Below are 19,308 nucleotides of genomic sequence, written 5' to 3' on the forward strand. Positions count from 1 at the left end.
CAATTATCTGGAAAATGGTGACTCGAACGAAAAAGTGTTATTTGTTAGTGTTTATTTAGTTTTGCATGTAGAATTGTTCTCTGTTACAAAACCAAATGGTGGTACAACTTATTATCAAAACTTTCGATTCTCCAATTTAAGTAAATATTCAATATTTCGTTCAAATACCTTTGCGAGCCACTTCTGGTACGCGTTTACAATAAATATATTGTCGAATTATTTTCTAAATTTCATTTATGTAGTCTTAAAACCTAGCCTTTGTTATATGCGTCATGTTAGGCCAAATGCTTCGGTTTAATATTTACATTTACACTCCTGGACAAAAAAATAGCACATCTTATAATTTCTCCCGTTTGGTATTATAAACTGAAAAAAATGAATATTTTAATATATTTACATCTATGGGCATGCTTATACGGGGTGTTCGGCCACCCTTGGGTAAAATTTTAATGGGAGATTCTAGAGGCCAAAGTAAGACGAAAATCAAGAATATCAATTTCTTGACTGAGGCCTCGTTAAAATGTTATTAGAAAATTAAATTAAAAAATTTTAAATCATTCACGGAAAAATTATTTTCGGTTGCGAGGTTCAATTACAATCATTTTTGATCATTAGACATACCTTCGAAATTCTACGCACTTTCAAGAAAAAAATTCCTTACCGAAAGTATAATCTAAGGCCTGAAATGGTTCCCCGATATTTCATGTGAATCTTTGAAACATCATAACTCCTGAATGGATTGGACGATTTTAATGTTTAAAAAAGCAAACTACGCGTATTTTGGTGGAGAATATGTAAAAATCGTAAAAATATTCGAAAACTTGATTCTTGACGCCGTAAAATGAGGAAAACCCCATAAAATGGTCCAATTTTCAAACGACCATAACTCCTAAAATCATGAATATATTTCAATAAAATTTTTCCTGAAGTAGAGCTCATGGATATCTACGAATAAGTATTAGACAACATTTCCGTACAGCGTCAAACAAATTTATTAAAAATGAAAAATTAATTGTTAAGGAAAATCGACAGGGGGTAGGTGCCTAAATTTTTTTCTCGAAAATGCGTAGGATTTCGAGGATATGTGTAATGACCAAAGATGATTGTTATTGATCCCCGCAAACGAAAATAATTTTTCCAGAACGATATGAAATTTTTTTTTTCGTCGAAAAATTAGCACCTAATTAGATTTTCGGTAAGGAATTTTTTTCTCGAAAATGCGTCGGATTTCGAGGATATGTGTAATGACCAAAAATGATTGTAATTAACCCCCGCAACCAAAAATAATTTTTCCAAAACGATTTGAAATTTTTGAATTTAATTGTTAATAACTTTTTAACGAAGCCTCCATCAACAAATTGGTATTCTTGATTTTCGTCTCATTTTGGCCTCTAGAATCCCCCATTAAAATTTTTCCCAAGGGTGGCCGAATACTCTGTATATGCATACAAAAAGCTGAAATGGTAATGTTTAATAAACAGAAATTACAATAATTTGGAAGGGTGCTATCCTTTTATCGCGAAGTGTAATTATGATGTAAATACAAGCGTTCGAATACTTTCGTGCGTATAAATTCCAAGTGCTTCGAATCCTATCGCTACTGACAGCGTCGAGTTCTTCGGGATGACGTCAGACGCCGCAGCACGGAGTCAGATGACGAGCCACGACTATGATCGCGTACGATGACGTTGGTGAGGCAAGGCAAGGTAAGACAACGGCGGACTCAAGAGGAGGAAGGAATAACAGGAATCTCGTTTCGTTGGCTCCTGGTTGGCCAGTTCTTTCCAGCGCTTCGTAACATCAAGCTCGCGGTCTCGGCGTTGTCAACTGTGCTAGAAACGGGAGTCGCACCGTGTGGCCTGCTAAACGACTTCCTTCTCGTAAATCGTTCGCGGTGAATGACAGTGGTCCACTTGCCGGTTACGATCGTCGCGGCGAAATTATCGTTAACTCTTTGCCGGTTAATCGCGTGGGTCGCGCGAAGCAGTCGGTTTCACGTGATTCCGATCGGTCCGGCGCCGCAAACAGCTCGACGTGCTCTTCTCGCCGTTGAAACTAAAATGAAAAAGAAAACTATGGGAAATCTAACACGAAACGTTTTGGCTGTACAGTAATCTTGAGCGCCGTTTCGCCTATGTGGATAAGTGCTATGCGACGCGTTCATGCGGACAAGTTAAGTATCTCTTTAAACATCTCGCCCGCCGATCGTATCCCACCGATGTATCGCAGGCAACATTTTTCTTACCTTCGTGACAGTATCCGTTATTTATAGCATATTACGATACACGCGTCGTGTTCGAGAATTCGAACGCGCGAAGGGCAACGCGAACATTTTACGACGGAAAATGTTTCCCAGGACGCGTCAGCAATAGGACATTCATTAATATTTTAAGCACATAAAAAATGCGCGACCGACCTCTGTACCACTTTGCGTTACTCGTTATCACGACACTTCAGGTTCGGCGCAAACACTTGTTTCAATAAAGTATACGTCAATCGCTAATTTTGACTCTTTTTTTTACTCGCACAGTGCGTGTCGTTTCTATAAAAATTCGGAATGAAAGTAACTTGTAAATTTTCAACACCGTACTCTTAATAGTTCGCAAAAGTACCTCGATCGACGCATTATATGAATATTTTCGTTTAAAAATTCAAATGATTTTGTGTTTTTTTTTTACTTTGTACCGCATTGAAAACAATGCACTTAAAGTTACGATAAATTTCTAAATCTGGACAATTCAAAATGTCGGATAGTATTTAAATTTACAGTTCCTCTATCGGTAGTTTAAGATATGAAAATTTGTGAAGTATAGACTTCAATTCTTTTACCTTTGTTCATCGTTGGACACACTGTACAATGTTATTGATAATCACATATTATAATATACTTCCATAATTTGCGTAGATACTAGTAAAAATTGCAACGCAATGGAAACTGAAGTCAGTCGATTCCGTCGAAGCGTTCTACTTTGGCTTTTCTGTATCCGGTAGTCGATTATCTACTACAGTACAATACTTTTACATTTTATAAATAATTTGCAAAAGTGTTCACGCTGATAGAGTCCACTTTTTCCGACTGAAACACGACCGAGTGGAACTGTACTGTAGAAGATTTAATACGTTCGTCCCGTTTGTTTATATAGTTTATATATTTAATATTGTATTATTGTATACGAGGGAAACCAAACTCGTAAATAAAATATATTATTATTATTTAATTTTACCATGTTGATTCGACTACCCTCTTCTAACACTTTGAATGGCCGACGTTTCAGAAGAGTTTTAACTGTTTCTTGACCTGAAATTTTGCAATTCGACATTTTATTAATACTCAAATATGTATTAATTTTACGTAGTTTTATCATCAAATAAACGTGCAAATATAAATTTTATCAATTCACATACCTTGTCGGTATCGTCGTAAATATCAGAGACAGTGTCTCCATACAAGATGGTTCAGTTATCTATTATTAATTATTACAGAAAAAAATTTCTCAAAGTTGCACCATCATAACTATATGGTTTAGAAAATCGTTGAATTTGTTCTTTTATGTACTATAAAAACGTAAAAAAAGAAATTTAGGTTTCTATTTTTAAAAATTTCGAGTACCTTGCGTACAGAAAAGAAACTAAGATAAAATTCTTTCTATTAGATAGAGATACTTAGGAACTCACATTGCAAATTATTTCTGAATCATGAATTTATGGGAACTGAAATTTCCGGTTAACTTGTTTGAATTTAACTTGATAAATTATTAATTGCTTTCTATATTAACTTGAGATAGTTTTCTATAATGGCATTGTAGATCAAAATAAAGCACACGAGGATCCTAGGAATATTATTATAAGGGATTATAAGTATAAGGATACCATAATGATGGCACTAAAACTGAAACAGGTAAAATCACGTACATGTGACAGCGGCCGTCAAAGTGTTGAAATATCGTCGCACTGCCGTGAATCGAAAATTTTTACGCTTCCTGTTTTCGATTTCCTTGGAACGATACAAGATGTTTTTCTTGATGGAAAATTTTTCTCGGTAAAAGCTGACCGTGCACAAAAATTTCGGTGACTTTTTTCATGAACCGTGACGGTACGATAAAAACGACGCAAACTAATTGGCCGACGATTCGCGGACTGTGCTGGGATTTACGTAACAAGTGAATTAACCAGTTACGTACAATAACGTGAATGGCGGCGACGAGAATTTATCATTGAAACAGTTTACTGAAAATCGAGGAAGCCCGTGCTCGAAACTATAGTTGTTTGAAACAGGATACGAGACGAATAACAAGTTCGCGAAAGCAGCTAATTAATTCAGAAAGTAACTTGTATTTAAGTATATACATCGCTAATTTTATAAAGTGCTTTGATTTGTTTTTTTCTTGTTTCATGTGTAAAATTTATAGTTACCTGCAGTGCTGAACGAAGGCGTTAGCACAAAATAGAATAAACAATATATTACCGTCGTTAATAATTTGTTATAACGTTCGATCAGTGAAGTTAGAGATTTAACCTGTAACAAGCAAAAAAGAAATTTGTTTAATTGTTTAACGTATATTGCTAACAAATAATATTTATGGGTTCTGTTAGTTTAAGTATGGAATTTAAAACTCATCGAATCGACGGATTCTGTAAGTCCAGTGTTAATGGAGTACTTATGTTTCTTTCTAGGATATCGTGTATTTTTTCTGCAAGAATCTTGAGAGAAACGAAAGAAGAAATTTAAAGTTTGGACTTGATACGAGAAGTGCGTCCGGATGAGGTCTTCATCGGCCATGATCGAATTTCCTCGGGTCGGTGGGACTTTCGTCCGTTTGCAAGACTCGTTTGATGCATCGACGATAATATACATTGAAGACGGTACATATAAATCCGAAGGAAACCTTGAAATAAAGAATTTGTTGAGGTTCAAAGATTTGTTTAGAAATGAGATAGCGAAGAATAGGTGCATGGGGTTCACCGATGGGTGAACACCTAACTTTCATGAAATAGGTCTAAATTAATTTGTAAATCTTCGAGTAACTGGTTACCGTCTTAAAAGTTACTTATTTTTACGAACTTCTTTCTATTATCGCCTTTGATTTCAGAGTGTTTAATTTTGTTAAAATATTCAAAGTTCCATGCGTTCGTAGAAGTTAAAAAAATTTACGGTGTACAATTTTTTCTTTTGTGGCGCTACTTTGCTGCGGTTAGGAACTCGCGAGAATCGTAGGAGAACCAAAAAGAAAAAGGAGGGGGCACGTTTCGCCCGGGCCTGCTAGGTGGACTCGACAGTAAAGCTCTCTAGCAGGCCCTGCCTTAGACGATTGGGAAGCTGTTCGAAGGGTGTATATATACCAACCCAGGGATCGGTCGAGCGCTTGTGAGAACACAATCCCTCTGGTGGCGAGCATGGGAAGTGGCGCCACACTTTCATCTTGATAAATTACGTTAAATTCGCAGCTATTAGCTCGCTGGTGCTTCATCGCGAGTAACGCCAATTACCAGGACTCGCCACAAGGAGGTTGCTGCGAGCGGAGATCCGAAGGAACTTTTTTCCACCTATTTCCCTTTTCTATACATGATTCTTCTGATCAAGATTACTAAACTAAAGAGATAGACGGTATCAAAGTTCCATGTATGTGTCGGAATTACCTACTGTTACAAATTTAATAATAAAAAATATTACCTTGGGCTTAAGTAAAATTGTCCAGGTCCTCTTCTCAGGCCATTCTCCACTACCTGCATTCCAACAGGGAAATGATTGAATAACACATTTACACATGTGAGCATAGGATTTATCTAAATACTAAATAAATTTAATTTAACAAAACTTTGATACAACTACAACATTTTCCTACACATTTTTCATTAACTTAATTAGTTATGAGCAAGTACTGGAAACGATAGTTCCGTTGGTCGTTTCGAAAATATATGGCACCATTTATAAATTGGGATTCCAATTACTAAAATATTAACAGGAGCACAAAAAGGGAAAGGAGGCGACGAACAAGACTAAAGGAGAGGGATGCAATGTGCAACAAAGATAAAAAATATCCCGCAAATTTTTGTAGCGACAGCGCCACTCTATCTTACCAAGCGGGAAGCACAAGTTGGTAAAAAGATTAGTTGTTAATAATAAAGTTCTTAGTAAACGTGTTGGATTCTGCCGTTTCTAATTAGATCGGTGTTTACTGACGAGCGTAACGGCTAAATTGTTTTAGCCGTTAGGCTTGCTAATAAGCAGGAATACTAGAAGATATGAGAGAATCCAATTCGTGTATCACGAAATTTAAACAATTTGCGTCGCCAAAAATTCTACGGACATGCCGGGAACTAAATTCCGCTCTCCGGTCAGTAAAGTAGAGTGACGCTGTCGCCACGTACGGGTACAAGTACCTACTTATCTACCTATTCCATGCTTTTTGGACAGTGCCGTCACAAAATATTTTGTATGGTAAACCTACGAAAACTAAGAGTATCGATGCCAATAACTAATTCATTTCAATGAGAACCTTTAGAAAATTGATCCTTAGATATTGTCAAGGATATATACTTTATGATTTTAGCGCTAACATACATAAGTTAACACGGAAAATTGAGTAAATTATTGATTAAATTAAGCACTAATATAATTATACCGATATCCAATTAATAAAAACAAAATAACTTGTATATAATAATTTGTAACTAGTTAACTTCATGAAAAATTAAAAGATTCAAATAAAATGAATGTAAAATATTATGATTTTGATCTTTCATTAATATAAATATACATTTCAGAAATATTAATACTAAACATATTTTATAAGAATCAAAAATATAAAAAACTATGTAGGAGCACTCTTTTAAATTTATAAATTTCTTAATGTTAGGATGCTAGATAAGTACAAGTTAAAGAATAAAAATATGTTAAGGCTGAAATGTTGATAGAATTATTAATAATTATTTAAAAGCGCAAAAAGCTCTTTATTCAGTTCTAAGATATATCACTTGCAAAACACGTCACTGAAACGGTGTCTACGATAGTTATTCTTTATGATGTTTAATAAATAGAAGCAAGAACTGAAAAATTATTGATTGAATAATGGAGGAAAGTAATTCAACGAAACAGGGAGACGAAGAAAACTTAAAGGAAATTACTTGGAAGGATTTGGTAAGCTGGGCAATCTCTTTAATATAGATATAACCTAAATGCAGCAAATTGCTTCGCGATTTCTATCCAAATTGAAACAAAGTTGAAAGAAATAATAAAGAAATTATATAATAATATCAATCTATTGTTAGATACAACTGTGGTGACTATTTTTAACAATTAAAGTAAATAAAGAAGTATTATTTAGATTATAACATAACCTAACAAATGAGAAAATTATTTTTATGGTTATACAGGGTATTCGGCCACCACTGGGAAAAATTTTAATGGGGGATTCTAGAGGCCAAAATAAGACGAAAATCAAGAATACCAATTTCTTGATTGAGGCTTCGTTAAAAAGTTGTTAACGTTTAAAGTTTCACCAGTACTGAATTTTTTTCTCAAAAATGCGCAGGATTTCGGGGGTATGTGTAATGACCAAAAATGATTGTAATTGACCCCCGCGACCAAAAATAATTTTTCCAGAAAGATTTGAAATTTTTTGTTTTCGTCGAAAAATTTAGGCGCCTAATTAGATTTTCGGTAAGGAATTTTTTTCTCAAAAATGCACAGGATTTCAGGGGTATGTCTATTCACCAAAAATGATTGCCATTGACCCCCGCAACCAAAAATAATTTTTCCAGAACGATTTGAAATTTTTTGTTTTCGTCGAAAAATTTTGGCGCCTAATTAGATTTTCGGTAAGGAATTTTTTTCTCAAAAATGCACAGGATTTCAGGGGTATGTCTATTCACCAAAAATGATTGCCATTGACCCCCGCAACCAAAAATAATTTTTCCAGACGATTTGAAATTTTTTGTTTTCGTCGAAAAATTTTGGCGCCTAATTAGATTTTCGTTAAGGAATTTTTTTCTCGAAAATGCATAGGATTTCGGGGGTATGTGTAATGACCAAAAATGATTGCCATTGACCCCCGTAACCGAAAATAATTTTTCCAGAACGATTTGAAATTTTTTTTTTCATCGTAAAATTTCACACCTTCTCGAATTTTTTTTTAGAAAGTGCGTAGGATTTCGGGGGTATGTGTAATGACCAAAAATGATTGTAATTGGCCCTCGCAACCGAAAATAATTTTTCCAGAACGATTTGAAATTTTTTAATTTAATTGTTAATAACTTTTTAACGAGGGCTCAGTCAAGAAATTGATATTCTTGATTTTCGTCTTATTTTGGCCTCTAGAATCTCCCATTAAAATTTTTCCCCGGGGTGACTGAACACCCTGTATACTTCCGTTATATTTTTAAAAAAGTCTATCTTATCAATAAACATTCGGTACAGATATTTTTGGATTAAATACATATTCAAAAAATAAAAATATATAGATCAAAACATAATATGACAAAAGAATTATATTATTTTCAACAATTATTTCTTTATAGGGAATTGTGGATGCTTTATGTAAAGCATGCGAAGATTTAAAGTGGAAAACTCCTACAAAAATTCAGTATGAAGCTATTCCATTAGCGCTACAGGGTACATTTAATAACATGCAATTGAAAATATAAAACTAAAATATCGTATTAATACATTGTTTTTAAAATGTGTATTTTGTAGGCAAAGATATAATAGGATTGGCAGAAACTGGTTCTGGTAAAACTGCCGCGTTTGCTCTTCCCATATTACAGGCATTATTAGAAAATCCTCAAAGATATTTTGCCTTAATTTTAACACCTACCAGAGAACTAGCATTTCAAATATCTGAACAATTTGAAGCTTTAGGTAAAAACGATATTTATTTTGCTATTTTGAGATAATGTGTTTTTGTTACTTCCAATGATTTTATTACATTCTAGGGTCAAGTATCGGTGTAAAATGTGCTGTAATAGTAGGTGGCATGGACATGATGTCTCAATCATTATTATTAGCAAAAAAACCACATGTCTTAATAGCCACTCCAGGAAGATTGGTCGATCACTTGGAAAACACTAAGGGTTTTAATTTACGTTCGTTAAAATTTTTGGTAATTCTTAATATTTTCTTACTACCCCTAACTACAGTCAAAAGAAGATATCTAATATTTATACTCGATATTTTATTTTTACAAGGTCATGGATGAAGCAGATCGCATTTTGAACTTAGATTTCGAAGTTGAGGTAGATAAAATTTTGAGAGTAATTCCTCGAGAAAGGAGAACGTTGCTATTCTCGGCAACAATGACCAAAAAGGTCCAGAAACTACAACGAGCGTCTCTGCAGAATCCAGTTAAGGTGGAAGTATCGACAAAGTACCAAACTGTTGAGAAATTGCAACAATACTATATATTCATTCCAGTTAAATTCAAGGTACAAGTAACTTTGCTAGCTATCAAATATTTACCAGATTTTTTTCATTCATTCTCATATTTTAGGATGTATATCTAGTTCATATTTTAAACGAACTAGCGGGTAATAGTTTTATGATCTTTTGCGCGACTTGTAACAATACAGTCAGAACTGCTCTTCTTATACGAAACTTGGGATTTACTGCTGTTCCATTACACGGACAAATGTCGCAAAATAAACGAATAGCTGCTCTTACTAAATTCAAGGCAAAAAATCGATCTATTCTCATTTCTACGGACGTTGCCAGCAGGTAAATTTGTATATACAAGGTGTTCGGCACACCTGGGAAAAATTTTAATGAGGGATTCTAGAGGCCAAAATAAGACGAAAATCAAGAATACCAATTTATTGATGGAGGCTTCGTTAAAAAGTTATTAACAATTAAATTAAAATATTTCAAATCTTTCTGGAAAAATTATTTTCGGTTGCGGAGGCCAATTACAATCATTTTTGGTTAATACACATACCTCCGAAATCCTATCCACTTTCGAGAAAAAAAATCGAGAAAGTACTGAAATTTTTAGACGAGATTAAAAAATTTCAAATCATACTAAAAAAATTATTTTCGGTTGCGGGGGTCAATTACAATCATTTTTTGTGAATAGACATACCTCCGAAATCCTACGCATTTTCGAGAAAAAAATTCAGTACGGGCGGAATTTTAAACATTAATAACTTTTTAACGAAGCCTCCATCAACAAATTGGTATTCTTGATTTTCGTCTTATTTTGGCCTCTAGAATCCGCCATTAAAATTTTTCCCAGGGGTGGCCGAACACCCTGTATACATTTAATTAAAATTTAATTGCAGAACGAAATGTTTTTAATTAACTGTATGTTACAGGGGTCTTGATATCCCTCACGTAGATATTGTAATAAATTTCGATATACCTACGCATAGCAAAGATTACATACATAGAGTTGGTCGTACTGCACGTGCTGGCCGTTCTGGACGATCCATTACGTTCGTAACGCAGTACGACGTGGAGCTATATCAAAGAATCGAACAATTGATATCTAAACAATTACCGTTGTACCCCACGGTAGAAGAAGAAGTAATGGTCCTACAAGAAAGAGTAGCCGAAGCGCAACGTATTGTAAAAATGGTAAATTTTGTATTCCTTACTAGTTTATCTGAATATTAATCGATATAAGCAGAATGAAATACATTGTCATGTTGCTTTAGGAAATGAAAGACATCGAAGATAGTAAAAAATCTGGGAAACGAAAGAAACGTCAGGACGATAACGAAGACGATGATACAGAACAATCAATCGGAGTCAGAAAAAGAATAAAGGGGAAATATAACGGAAAGGGGAAAAAGGGTTGAAGGCTTAGTTTGCTTTGTCAGACACGTTTGTTAATTCTTAATAAATAATATAAACACGAGATGATATTTTTATTATCATTGTCGTTTTGTTTTATTTATAAATCAGACCGTCGTTCCCCTCATACGTATTTTCATTCAAAACTCATAGCTTTCATTAAGATCCTTAAGTAACTGTCAATTTACAAAACCACATTTTATTCCCTTTTGCAACTTTCGAACGTCTATTTTTTTATCTACATAATTAATCAAACTGACTAAGTAGTAATCGAGCTTTCACAAAGGAAAATGAAACGTTCCTCTTCGAACGTTCGTATTGAAAAAGTCTTCTAAGTGTACTAGTTTTATCCGAGTAGAAGTCTTTGCACAAAACGAATGTCTATTCCCATAGAAGAACAATATAAGATACATAATAAAAAATCACAATCTTTCAACCATTGTCATTTATCACTTGTAGCAATATTTGTTAGGTGATATTAATAAAGCACCGAAAGCAGATCCCATCAGCCTACACAATCAATTTAGTTTCTTTTCTACTTGTATGTCTCTAGTTGAATGAATAAAGCAGAACCCGGTTTATTAGAAAATGCGAGATAAAGATTAGAAGCATGTAATATATTAAAAGAGCAGCAAAACATTGTAACAAATGCAAAAGTGTTATACACAGCACACTGTTGTAAAATTTTGTAACTTTCTCCTCAAATTCTCTATAGAAAATTATGGATCAGCATTGTACAGGTTCTCGTAGTACAAAATACTCGGAAACAATACTATTCCGTTTTAACATTATGATTATAATACGATTTCTAAAGACTACAATGTTATTTAACTGTATAAAGTGGCAACAAATCCTTATCTCTCTCTCTCTCGCGCTCTCCCGTTCTCAATCTCTCTCTCTCTCTCTCTCTCTCTCTGTATGTAACATTAAACGGTTGCATCTGTTTTCAGACATCAGGGGTTACAAAACGGATTTCATAAAATGTACACCAGAGAATAATATAGTGCTGTGTAAAGTGCAAAATCCTTGATTTATTGTAATTCTGTAAGTCTTACTGACCTAACTTCCATTAATGTACTATTAACAAGCATGACACCTTCGATACACATTAACATATTGAACACTATTGAAGGGTCATTGGTATTGGATGATGAATAACCATGTTGCAAAACCTTTGTAAAATATTTTGAAAATTAAATTTGAAATGTGTTACGAATTTGCAAACTAACATTTACTGTAACACCATTTGTTTTCTTTTGTTTTTTTAAGAAATTATATCTCGTCGAATATTGCCTCTAAAGTAAATTTAAAAAAAAAAAAAAGAGAAAATAAAAATGAAACCATTGCTAGGTACTGTCATGTAAACATAGCGGTCGCAATTTCACTTGTAACGAGAGTATCTGCTTAGAATATATCTATTTCTTGTTTAGTAAGTAGATCTCCATTCTAGCACTAAAGTCGATCTAATGAGAAACGTCGACTTCTCTCTGTATTACTAAGGGATGCAATATGTCTAATCTCGTTGTCGAAGGCTTTTGTAATGACAAACAACACGTGTGCAAGCGATCACTTCAATCTTTGAAGCAAAGACTTTTTGTCTGAAATTATTTATTCCAAATGCCGATACTACCTTACAACATTTAACAAGAAACAACTTGGAGATCAAATAGATAAGGAAATATACATATATGTACATATCAAACTACTGAAAATGTTTCTTCTTTTGCTTCGCATCAGAGATGTTTCGCATTTGGAAGTACCGACAATTTATAATAAATAAGTTCGTACAATATAGCTCTGTCTTTCACTCGCTCTCTCTTTTTCTCTTTCTCTCTTTCTCTCTCTCTCTCTATCATTCACTCTCTCTCACACTCTCTCTCACTCTCACTCTCACTCTTTCTCGTCCTTTCAATTATTCATAAATACATATGAACAGTGATTATCACGAGTCGCCATTTGACGAATACAATGCGTTGCGCGCAAGGGATTGCTGAAAAAGAATGAAATCAAGACTCCTGAATTGACAAGATGTGCAGTAGAACCAGTAGCTTACTCTGAGTATGCTACTAATAATACGTAATGATCACGTTTCTGACTTGAACGGGTTCGAGCCTCATTTTTTGAATCGTCGAAACGTATCTAAGTAACCTGGTCGAGAGCAAAAATCTAATGGATGGAATGTTCCGAATGCAAGGTGTCAAAGATGTGCCAGATGCGACAAAAATTGAAACAACTTAGGTTTCATTTAAATGAGAAATAAAATATATTCCATAATATTATTATTCACTATTTCTACACATTCTGTACAGTAATTCAATTTAAGGGTTTTATACCTCAATATACTTTATACAAAAAGGCTACTTATAATCTAACATTAAGACATACCATTGCATGAGCGCCCTCCACCTTACCGCCAAACGGCAGATGGGCCGCACGCATGTTTGTACTGGTATTAAAGAGTCAGTCGTCAGCGAGTATAACTTCTTCCTCTTGTATCACACACCACACACTAAAATGTTAAAAGTGTGTCTCTGGTGCCTTTCGTATAATTACTTTTTATAGTTAAAATTTACTGTCCCCGATTAACTTACTCCATTCTTTGTGATAGTTGCATTTTTGTTTCTTTCAATTTTCTGATTCGTGTTTCGTTTTCTTTCTCTCGAAAATGAATATATAGAAGAGATTACCATCGCAACGTTGAAATATAACGAAGTGCCTTCATTTCTTGCTATGCACGAGCTTTTCTTTCTTTTTTATTTCATTTACTTTTTTTTTCTGAGATACTCTTTACCAATAAATAAAATTATATTTTGTGAAAATATAGAATTGTAAAAAATAAAATCTATCTTTTCGATTTTTGATAATACCGGTACAGAAATAGTGCATTTCGGAGACTCCATGAGCAACAGGACTGTTAATTCAGATCTCTGTCCTCTAAGTACTTGTACTCAAATGTAAAGCCTTCTTTTTTCCTTTGCCCCCACTTTTCATAATCAAAATAAATGTAGGTTCCCTGAAATAATTACATTTCACACGGTAAGTTTCTCTTTTATATCGGATTCGTATAATTTTATTTTCCCACCGTCGAATTTATAATTTATACTGACCTGTTCGTACTCTTCGTTGATTACTTTCGGTTCCTCGTGTCTTTGAAACCACATCATATACTTAGTGTGAAACCTCCAACTTTGTTTTTTTAGAGCTTTTGCAGCCAGGTACTGGCCCTTAGAACCTTCCATGTAATAAAATATGAAAAATAATGTTTCCGTTGAAAGACGTTGAAAGAACTCCACAGTGTCAGAATGGGGAAGTTGGACCTAAGAAGTAAAATAAACATTACCAAAACTACAAAAGACATAAAAATTAAATTATTATATTTCTTGAAGCACAATTCACTTAAGATTATCAACTAATGATACAATTGTACCTGTTGATAGTAAGGAGGCGTTGGACACAGATTTCTTGGTAAATATGATCGTAAACGCTCAGAATCAGACGGATGAGGCATATGATAGTAAGCGGCCTCCATCATCTGGAACTGTAGCTGATGTTCTTTTTGAAGAGGTACCGGTCCGAGCGGCGCAACACCAAGCAAAGGAGGAATTTGTGCTTCCAAGGTGGCATTATTGTTGTTATTGTTCGCTTTAGTACTATCAAAGATGTTTCTATTCGACTCGGACGGCGGTATTTCCAAACCTGCTCGGACAATTACTTGTTGGGCTATGGATTTCAAAGAGGACATGCCATCAGGAAGCTTAGGGATGAGACCATTGGCAGTGGATGATGCTGGCGAGCAGGAATTTGCAGGCAGAGGCGAAGAGCTACTGCTGTCTGACGATTGTGGCGAAGAAGATGGTGGGATCGGCGTCGTCATTTCGATTTCACTGTTGTGATTCTGATTTTGTTGATTGTGTAACACGTGTGTCGTCGGTATGGGTGCAGGATTATTGTGCTGCTGTGAGATCGTTTGTGGCACATTCGAGGTAACGCTGGACGTGGACGAAGACGACAATAAACCATTTTCGCTGCTGTGAGCTATAAATTTAAAAAATAAATCATCAAACTACCAAGTATACCAATATCGCGGAAGTTCTTTATCGATAAGTCATGTTTCACAAATTACTTACAGGATGTTTTACTAGAGGTAGAATGGATGGCTTGTGAATTACTATGCGAAGCAGCTACTGTGGCAAAGTTGCCTGCATTAGTTGTTGCAATATGATTACTTGTAGAACTAGGCGAGTTATGGCTAGGTGTCATGGGAATGGTCTTGCTTGGAGTGCTGCTCGACAATAAATTCGACTTTATAGTGGCAGTGCTTCCCGTGGTTGGAATGCTCGCCTGTGAATTTAATAGTGGCCTGACTGCTGTAGGTTTCACAGGCTAAAATCAAAGTATTCAATAATGATCTACATGTTATCAATTATTGCAACTACTAATATATTAATATATATATCGATATAATGAACCGCCGAAAAACCATATCATTGAACCTGATTGAATTACAATAATATATATATATATATATATATATATACCTTTGTTTTCTTGTCATTATCCGTAGAACTATCGCTCAAATGGTTGTGCATTGTGGAACTTAATGGAGGTGATGGTATAGGCGAAGTACCAGAATTAGTCGAGGTTGGTGTACCTCCAGTCTCATTGCTATTGTTACTGTCTGTAGTTGCTGATGAAGGAATACCAACTCCAGACAGCTCTACTTCGTCGAGACCAATAATATCATCATAAATATATTCGTTCTCCTCAAAATCAGGTTCCTGTGAGGATTCAATATAATACTCTACGTCATCTTTTATCCTCTTAATCTGTGGATCACGAAACAAATAAAGATTAAATAATTGTAAGACTTCAGAATATCAAAACACAACAAAATTTTAATTAATCGTTATCGCGTCGTTTTATTGTACACTTACAGTATTAACTTCAACAGACATATTGTCCAACATGCGTAACAATGTTTCCAATTTACGGATATGGTAACGGTGTTTATCAAGCTTTCCTTTTAATTCGTCCATTCTATCCTGCTTATCTTTATCTAACCTTTTTTTCTTTCCTGCGAGTAATGATTCTATCTCGGATTCAAACGTATCCAGCTGTATCCAAACCAATTAAAAGCAAATTATACTTGTTATAACAAATCATTCTTTAATCTGATCTAACACAATCTCCTTTTTCATACCTGAAGATTTAAAGCGTCTATGGAATTTGCAAGCCAATTGCTAACTTCTTCTCTTTCTTTTTGAGCTGGATCAAGTTTTTGAGCTGCTCCTAAACCTTCCTTCGAATATGCTTTCGTTTTTGTTTCTCTCTCTACAACTTTAAACCTTTCCATTTGCTGAAAAGAATATATTATATTCTTAGTATACGTTACAGCTCTTTCAATTTTGATTTCTCGATACAACTATGCTTACAGTTTCTATTAACTTCCTATACTCAAGAAGCGTAGTTTTATCCTTAATCTCGCCTGACGCAAGCCAGGTTTTGATCTGATCACGTAACCTCTGGAGTTTTTTGATTTCTTTCTTAAGGTCTGCTTCATATTTCTCCTTCTGATTGCTGTTCGTAGCATTATGAACCTTCTGCCAAATGTCCTCAAATGTCTCTACACCTTCTGTTACTTTTTTAAGGCACCGATCTATTTCACCTAAAAATTTAAAAAACATACATACATTAGTCTACATGATTATACAAGACATAAACATACATTATCTATCACTAACATTTATCTATATTTAACTTTGATCTTACAATTTGTAATAAATTAAAAAAAACATTAATTTTATTAACAAACATAAACATAAATCTAAAACTACTGTTACAAAAACTTAACATACAAAAAATAATTAATTAAAACGAGGATAATTCTTATAATAACACGTATATTTTCAGTTAAATAGAAAATAAACAACCTTTTATAACGTACAGCCGCTAAATAATTTATTATTTCAGTTTTGTAAAGTAGAATGCCTACTATAGTACAATGCGCAATAATTGTTTCAAACATTCAACTATATACACAAAACTTAAATACTATGACCAATTTAACTGGAAAAGTAATGGGTGCAATAAAACATTGTGAATACCAGTGAGAACTCTTTATTTTTTCATTATGAACTTCTTTAAAAATTATTAAAAAAAATTATTCATAACACAAAATGAATAGTAATCTAGAAAATCTTATTGTACATTACTTTACACTTAAGCAACTTATGTTAGAGACTTATACTGACAAATACTTTACAAATGCTCTATCTCGTACCACTATACATGATGTATCGTTCTAATGAAATGTTGAATGGTTTAAAAGGTTATGCTGACATAAGAAAGCAGCATTAGATTGCCATAAGTATAGTTCATATCAGAAAGAATAAACTTCTATCAAAGAAACGTGTGAAAAGTTGAACAGAACATACCAATCCATCATACCCTGGCAACCTGTACCAACTGTCAGGCACAGCCTGCATGCAAATAGATAACGCAAGTTAAAAATAGGCTGCTACTAGTCGCAAATATAAGCGTTTAAACCGGTAGAGAACTGCAGGACGCGAAGCAAGATCGAAGGCAAAGTTGTAGTGGTGCAGGGTCATAACAAAATTTCTAAATGTAAACATGCTGGAAACATTTTCTCCTCACCTTGCAACTTTCTCGTCGCAGCCATGGCTATGTAAACATGTGATACAATAATTCATGCATAGTCTAGACGTAATGGAAAAAGTACGGAACAATTTTACGGGACAAATAGTCGCTGAACTATTATTCCCTGTATAATATGGGAGGCTCGGCCACAAGATGGCTTCCGTTTTCAAATGACAACGTCCGACCGTCCGTGAACGAGCTGTGTTGATGCTTGCTCTATTTTTCCGTCAATCTCTTAACTTCGACGGTAAACAACATACGCTACGTATAGTCGTAAATCGACAACACATAAAAATACACAAAAAGTGATAGCATCAACAAATGATATATATGAAATACTGAATAAATGAGATGGTGTATTATGCATTGGCGCATTCACACATTCTACCTAACGCACATACTCAATGCATTCGTGTTCATAAACCAATCGAAATACGCTTAAACCTTTCGACGCATTCGCAACAATTACAACCGTGGCGTTCTTTCACAAATTTCTACGATAATGTACACACATGTTTCATTGAAAACGATAAATTGATAAAATTTTAGTAAGATGGTAACAATTATAAAATAAATTCAAGGAATAAACAAATTCGCTTAAAAAGTACTCCGAATATTTGATTTAGGAAGAATCGAATATTATAAGCCATGAATAAAATAACTGAAAATATAAGAAAATACTATTGACTAAACAATTTGAATTTTTATGGAAACTGACGAAATATAGGATATGAATATTACTTAATTATTTCATATTCATAATCTTGTGCTTTTTAACGTTGCGTATTAAATAGTAAGTAGGCAAATAACAATTAAATGATATAAGAATATTTTAAACAATTTTATTGCAATATATATTTAATAAGCAATTTGTTGACACAAGGACAGTACATTGGCGGCAAACCATAACCACCTTCACTACTAGCCGTGCGAAACAATATGGCAACGCAGTACCTGCAAACATCGGGACTCTGGTCGGACAAAATACACGTTTTATTGTAACATACTTTAACTTACAGCACTTATATTTGAATTAAATAAATCATGCTTTATATTTTTTCAGCCAAAAACAAGTAATTCGTATCTGTTATTACCTATTTTAGTATAAATAAATAGGAAGATAAAGAATTGAACTTGTAAAGAATACGAACAATTGTTTACAATTTGTAGATCAGCGTAATTACATACAAATATATAAACAATTTCGTATGGGTCTGGGGTAGATAGAAACACAACAACCCCGTGACATTATTAATTTATAAAATTGTGTTGGTAACAAGAAAATGAAAACTAACTGACGATTCTAATAGGTTATAACTTAAATTTGACAAAACATCTGTGATGTGCAAAAATAATGAACATAATTAATTCTGTAAGCAACAATATTACACTGCATCCCACACTGTATTATATTTATTGCATAATATCGCAATTTATTCACAATTAATTGCACAAGTAAATACATATTTCTCGCGGGAAAGCATTCTAAGCCATGTTAAGCTATCGGAACTTGAGTTATGTTTATAACATGGACCGGCCTCTACCGTTGTTGCCAGATTTATCTTTAGCAGGATTAATAGTGAAGGTGGCTGTCAGGCTGTATCTATCTGTACCCTATACCCTGTTCAACGAAAATTGGCAGGAAATATAAACAGCTGCACCAGGGCCGAAACGTAATGGCCAGTTCCCTAAAAAAAAGGAAAGAAGCTAATTTTTTGATATGATATTATTAATTAAATATCATTAATATCATTACATAATAACATAAATAAGGAGACAAATGAAAATATAAAATAAGGTATGGAAAACTATACATATTTCAACATTTAATTTATCTATTTATTACTATCAAAAACTTACGTTGATTC

The 19,308-nt window shown here is 34.0% G+C and overlaps 3 protein-coding genes across 5 annotated transcripts; 1 reads left to right on the forward strand and 2 right to left on the reverse strand.

Moving 5' to 3' along the window:
* Nucleotides 1-1,456: 1,456 nt before the first annotated feature.
* LOC143343237 (uncharacterized) lies at nucleotides 1,457-5,905 on the reverse strand. Of its 2 annotated transcripts, XR_013079936.1 has the most exons (8): nucleotides 5,672-5,905; nucleotides 4,739-4,886; nucleotides 4,414-4,516; nucleotides 3,913-4,046; nucleotides 3,676-3,830; nucleotides 3,406-3,555; nucleotides 3,225-3,298; nucleotides 1,457-2,055 (listed from the first exon to the last, which is right to left on the reverse strand). XR_013079936.1 is itself a non-coding variant. In XM_076767916.1 (4 exons), the coding sequence occupies exons 1-4, from the start codon at nucleotides 5,773-5,775 to the stop codon at nucleotides 3,524-3,526; spliced, it is 387 nt and encodes a 128-aa protein (XP_076624031.1). In that variant the 5' UTR covers nucleotides 5,776-5,905; the 3' UTR covers nucleotides 3,509-3,523. The 2 variants fall into 2 exon arrangements, 1 of the variants encoding a protein (XP_076624031.1); XM_076767916.1 differs by lacking the exons at nucleotides 1,457-2,055; nucleotides 3,225-3,298; nucleotides 3,676-3,830; nucleotides 3,913-4,046 and having other exon boundaries at nucleotides 3,509-3,555.
* A 975-nt stretch (nucleotides 5,906-6,880) lies between these two features.
* On the forward strand, nucleotides 6,881-10,847 carry Pths (probable ATP-dependent RNA helicase DDX47). The gene is made up of 8 exons (XM_076768384.1): nucleotides 6,881-7,138; nucleotides 8,518-8,611; nucleotides 8,693-8,857; nucleotides 8,932-9,098; nucleotides 9,184-9,420; nucleotides 9,486-9,709; nucleotides 10,303-10,564; nucleotides 10,645-10,847. The coding sequence occupies exons 1-8, from the start codon at nucleotides 7,070-7,072 to the stop codon at nucleotides 10,786-10,788; spliced, it is 1,362 nt and encodes a 453-aa protein (XP_076624499.1). The 5' UTR covers nucleotides 6,881-7,069; the 3' UTR covers nucleotides 10,789-10,847.
* Nucleotides 10,848-10,865: 18 nt separating this feature from the next.
* Nucleotides 10,866-17,823, reverse strand: Not3 (CCR4-associated factor Not3). Of its 2 annotated transcripts, XM_076768383.1 has the most exons (10): nucleotides 17,438-17,823; nucleotides 16,216-16,448; nucleotides 15,984-16,139; nucleotides 15,718-15,897; nucleotides 15,322-15,609; nucleotides 14,911-15,166; nucleotides 14,211-14,818; nucleotides 13,891-14,100; nucleotides 13,651-13,796; nucleotides 10,866-13,568 (listed from the first exon to the last, which is right to left on the reverse strand). In XM_076768383.1, exons 1-9 carry the CDS (start codon nucleotides 17,460-17,462, stop codon nucleotides 13,698-13,700), a joined length of 2,055 nt encoding a protein of 684 aa, XP_076624498.1. In that variant the 5' UTR covers nucleotides 17,463-17,823; the 3' UTR covers nucleotides 10,866-13,568; nucleotides 13,651-13,697. The 2 variants fall into 2 exon arrangements, with proteins under 2 accessions (XP_076624498.1, XP_076624497.1); XM_076768382.1 differs by having other exon boundaries at nucleotides 10,866-13,796.
* Between the last annotated feature and the right edge of the window lie 1,485 nt (nucleotides 17,824-19,308).

The sequence above is a fragment of the Colletes latitarsis genome, chromosome 7, assembly GCF_051014445.1.
Source record: "Colletes latitarsis isolate SP2378_abdomen chromosome 7, iyColLati1, whole genome shotgun sequence".
NCBI classification, from domain to species: Eukaryota; Metazoa; Arthropoda; class Insecta; order Hymenoptera; family Colletidae; genus Colletes; species Colletes latitarsis.